The sequence below is a fragment of the Hyla sarda genome, unplaced genomic scaffold (genome assembly GCF_029499605.1).
Source record: "Hyla sarda isolate aHylSar1 unplaced genomic scaffold, aHylSar1.hap1 scaffold_2034, whole genome shotgun sequence".
Classification (NCBI taxonomy): Eukaryota; Metazoa; Chordata; class Amphibia; order Anura; family Hylidae; genus Hyla; species Hyla sarda.
In genome coordinates, this window is record NW_026608696.1 from 47,131 (window position 1) to 53,232 (window position 6,102).

At 33.4% G+C, this 6,102-nt stretch overlaps 1 protein-coding gene across 1 annotated transcript in view; it reads right to left on the bottom strand.

Moving 5' to 3' along the window:
* The window catches only part of LOC130317823 (vitamin D3 hydroxylase-associated protein-like), a 40,041-nt gene extending 34,308 nt beyond the window's left edge, over positions 1–5,733 (bottom strand). Inside the window, exon 1 of the mRNA XM_056552876.1 lies at positions 5,526–5,733. Coding sequence (XP_056408851.1) covers positions 5,526–5,720 — 195 coding nt within the window. The 5' untranslated portion in view covers positions 5,721–5,733. The remainder of the gene's footprint in view (positions 1–5,525) is intronic.
* Between the last annotated feature and the right edge of the window lie 369 nt (positions 5,734–6,102).

Sequence of the window (6,102 nt, forward strand, 5' to 3'; positions counted from 1 at the left end):
ACAGAGAGAGGACCCAATGTCATATAACACTTACGCTCCTTATCTCCGCTACCATCACCGCCCCGCCCCCTCCACCCAGGTGTGACCGATGCTCTAATACTGAAGATACAAGGGTTAATGATCACCTACTGGGGGCAAAGGTCACATGGAATTTCTTAGAAGAATCAGAGAACAAACAAAAGTGTAAAAACTGAGATCGTTCCCCCCCCCCCCCCCCCAATCACTGCAGTATATTATATATATATATATCTATAGAGCGGTGACATCACTGCAGTATAATATATATATATCTATAGAGCGGTGACATCACTGCAGTATATTATATATATATTATATCTATAGAGCGGTGACATCACTGCAGTATTATATATATATATCTATAGAGCGGTGACATCACTGCAGTATATATATATATATATATCTATAGAGCGGTGACATCACTGCAGTATATTATATATATATATATATCTATAGAGCGGTGACATCACTGCAGTATATTATATATATATATCTATAGAGCGGTGACATCACTGCAGTATATTATATATATATATATCTATAGAGCGGTGACATCACTGCAGTATATTATATATATCTATAGAGCCGGTGACGTCACTGCAGTATATTATATATATATATCTATAGAGCGGTGACATCACTGCAGTATATTATATATATTATATATCTATAGAGCGGTGACATCACTGCAGTATATTATATATATATATATCTATAGAGCGGTGACATCACTGCAGTATATTATATATATATATCTATAGAGCGGTGACATCACTGCAGTATATTACTATATAATATATATGTATATCTATAGAGCGGTGACATCACTGCAGTATATTATATATATATATATCTATAGAGCGGTGACATCACTGCAGTATATTATATATATATATATATCTATAGAGCGGTGACATCACTGCAGTATATTATATATATATATCTATAGAGCGGTGACATCACTGCAGTATATTATATATATATATCTATAGAGCGGTGACATCACTGCAGTATATTATATCTATATCTATAGAGCGGTGACATCACTGCAGTATATTATATATATATATATATATATCTATAGAGCGGTGACATCACTGCAGTATATTATATATATATATCTATAGAGCGGTGACATCACTGCAGTATATTATATATATATATCTATATAGAGCGGTGACATCACTGCAGTATATTATATATATATCTATAGAGCGGTGACATCACTGCAGTATATTATATATATATATCTATAGAGCGGTGACATCACTGCAGTATATTATATATATATATATCTATAGAGCGGTGACATCACTGCAGTAAATTATATATATATATATCTATAGAGCGGTGACATCACTGCAGTATATTATATATATATATATATCTATAGAGCGGTGACATCACTGCAGTATATTATATATATATATATCTATAGAGCGGTGACATCACTGCAGTATATTATATATATATATCTATAGAGCGGTGACATCACTGCAGTATATTATATATATATATCTATAGAGCGGTGACATCACTGCAGTATATTATATATATATATATCTATAGAGCGGTGACATCACTGCAGTATATTATATATATATATCTATATAGAGCGGTGACATCACTGCAGTATATTATATATATATATCTATAGAGCGGTGACATCACTGCAGTATATTATATATATATATATCTATATAGAGCGGTGACATCACTGCAGTATATTATATATATATATATCTATAGAGCGGTGACATCACTGCAGTATATTATATATATATATATCTATAGAGCGGTGACATCACTGCAGTATATTATATATATATATCTATAGAGCGGTGACATCACTGCAGTATATATATATATATATATATATATATCTATAGAGCGGTGACATCACTGCAGTATATTATATATATATATATATATCTATAGAGCGGTGACATCACTGCAGTATATTATATATATATATATCTATAGAGCGGTGACATCACTGCAGTATATTATATATATATATCTATAGAGCGGTGACATCACTGCAGTATATTATATCTATATCTATAGAGCGGTGACATCACTGCAGTATATTATATATATATATCTATAGAGCGGTGACATCACTGCAGTATATTATATATATATATATCTATAGAGCGGTGACATCACTGCAGTATATTATATATATATATATCTATAGAGCGGTGACATCACTGCAGTATATTATATATATATATCTATAGAGCGGTGACATCACTGCAGTATATTATATATCTATATCTATAGAGCGGTGACATCACTGCAGTATATTATATATATATATATCTATAGAGCGGTGACATCACTGCAGTATATTATATATATATATCTATAGAGCGGTGACATCACTGCAGTATATTATATATATATATCTATAGAGCGGTGACATCACTGCAGTATATTATATATATATATCTATAGAGCGGTGACATCACTGCAGTATATTATATATATATATTTATATATATATATATATATCTATAGAGCGGTGACATCACTGCAGTATATTATATATATATCTATAGAGCGGTGACATCACTGCAGTATATTATATATATATATATATATATATATATATATATATATATATTATATATCTATAGAGCGGTGACATCACTGCAGTATATTATATTATATATATATATATATATATATATATATCTATAGAGCGGTGACATCACTGCAGTATATTATATATATATATCTATAGAGCGGTGACATCACTGCAGTATATTATATATATATATATCTATAGAGCGGTGACATCACTGCAGTATATTATATATATATATATATCTATAGAGCGGTGACATCACTGCAGTATATTATATATATATATATATATCTATAGAGCGGTGACATCACTGCAGTATATTATATATATATATATATCTATAGAGCGGTGACATCACTGCAGTATATTATATATATATATATCTATAGAGCGGTGACATCACTGCAGTATATTATATATCTATATCTATAGAGCGGTGACATCACTGCAGTATATTATTATATATATATCTATAGAGCGGTGACATCACTGCAGTATATTATATATATATATCTATAGAGCGGTGACATCACTGCAGTATATTATATATATATATATATCTATAGAGCGGTGACATCACTGCAGTATATTATATATATATATATCTATAGAGCGGTTGACATCACTGCAGTATATTATATATATATCTATAGAGAGCGGTGACATCACTGCAGTATATTATATATATATATATATATCTATAGAGCGGTGACATCACTGCAGTATATTATATATATATATCTATAGAGCGGTGACATCACTGCAGTATATTATATATATATATATCTATAGAGCGGTGACATCACTGCAGTATATTATATATATATATATCTATAGAGCGGTGACATCACTGCAGTATATTATATATATATATATATCTATAGAGCGGTGACATCACTGCAGTATATTATATATATATATATATATCTATAGAGCGGTGACATCACTGCAGTATATTATATATATATATATATATATATCTATAGAGCGGTGACATCACTGCAGTATATTATATATATATATATATATCTATAGAGCGGTGACATCACTGCAGTATATTATATATATATATATCTATAGAGCGGTGACATCACTGCAGTATATTATATATCTATATCTATAGAGCGGTGACATCACTGCAGTATATTATATATATATATATATATCTATAGAGCGGTGACATCACTGCAGTATATTATATATCTATATCTATAGAGCGGTGACATCACTGCAGTATATTATATATATATATATCTATAGAGCGGTGACATCACTGCAGTATATTATATATATATATATCTATAGAGCGGTGACATCACTGCAGTATATTATATATATATATCTATAGAGCGGTGACATCACTGCAGTATATTATATATATCTATATCTATAGAGCGGTGACATCACTGCAGTATATTATATATATATATATGTCTATAGAGCGGTGACATCACTGCAGTATATTATATATATATATCTATAGAGCGGTGACATCACTGCAGTATATTATATATATATATATATCTATAGAGCGGTGACATCACTGCAGTATATTATATATATATATATCTATAGAGCGGTGACATCACTGCAGTATATTATATATATATATATCTATAGAGCGGTGACATCACTGCAGTATATTATATATATATATATCTATAGAGCGGTGACATCACTGCAGTATATTATATATATATATCTATAGAGCGGTGACATCACTGCAGTATATTATATATATATATCTATAGAGCGGTGACGTCACTGCAGTATATTATATATATATATCTATAGAGCGGTGACATCACTGCAGTATATTATATATATATCTATAGAGCGGTGACATCACTGCAGTATATTATATCTATATCTATAGAGCGGTGACATCACTGCAGTATATTATATATATATATCTATAGAGCGGTGACGTCACTGCAGTATATTATATATATATCTATAGAGCGGTGACATCACTGCAGTATATTATATATATATCTATAGAGCGGTGACATCACTGCAGTATATTATATATATATATATCTATAGAGCGGTGACATCACTGCAGTATATTATATATATATATCTATATAGAGCGGTGACATCACTGCAGTATATTATATATATATATATCTATAGAGCGGTGACATCACTGCAGTATATTATATATATATATCTATATAGAGCGGTGACGTCACTGCAGTATATTATATATATATCTATAGAGCGGTGACATCACTGCAGTATATTATATATATATATATATATCTATAGAGCGGTGACATCACTGCAGTATATTATATATATATATCTATAGAGCGGTGACATCACTGCAGTATATTATATATATATATATATCTATAGAGCGGTGACATCACTGCAGTATATTATATATATATATATCTATAGAGCGGTGACATCACTGCAGTATATTATATATATATATCTATAGAGCGGTGACATCACTGCAGTATATTATATATATATATCTATAGAGCGGTGACATCACTGCAGTATATTATATATATATCTATAGAGCGGTGACATCACTGCAGTATATTATATATATATATCTATAGAGCGGTGACATCACTGCAGTATATTATATATATATATATCTATAGAGCGGTGACATCACTGCAGTATATTATATATATATATATCTATAGTGCGGAGCGTGACATCACTGCAGTTATTATATATATATATATCTATAGAGCGGTGACATCACTGCAGTATATTATATATATATCTATAGAGGGTCTGTGACATCACTGCAGTATATTATATATATATATCTATAGAGCGGTGACATCACTGCAGTATATTATATATATATCTATAGAGCGGTGACGTCACTGCTGATCAGTATACAGTCGGTGATGACGTCACTGGACGATTATAACCGATTACACACCTGAGCCCCCATCCGCTCCATCCTCCGCAGACTTTCCTCCCTTCTCTCCCGGGCCGCCTGGATCTTCCCGCGGATCCTCCTGGAGGTCACCCAGCGGGACAGCAGCCACACGGAGCCGAGCCCAGGAGCAGGAGCAGAGTCCGGGGCCCCAGGGACCCAGAGCCGAGAGCAGCCGCATGATGACTGACCGGACATATACCGAGGACACGCCCCCCGGAAAAGTGATATCGTGTAACCCCGCCCCCTGCCGATCACTGAGAGTGTAACCCCGCCCCCGGCAAATCACTGCTACTGTAACCCCGCCCCCCGCCAAATCACTGCTACTGTAACCCCGCCCCCCGCCAATCACTGAGAGTGTAACCCCGCCCCCCGCCAAATCACTGATACTGTAACCCGCCCCTGCCAATCACTGAGAGTGTAACCCAGCCCCTCCGGAAAAGTGACATCGTGTAACCCCACCCCCCGCCAATCACTGAGAGTGTAACCCAGTCCCCCCCCCCCCCCCCCCCCCGGCGATTACTGATAGTGTGACCCCGCCCCCGCCAAATCCCTGATAGTGTAACCCAGCCCCCCCGGA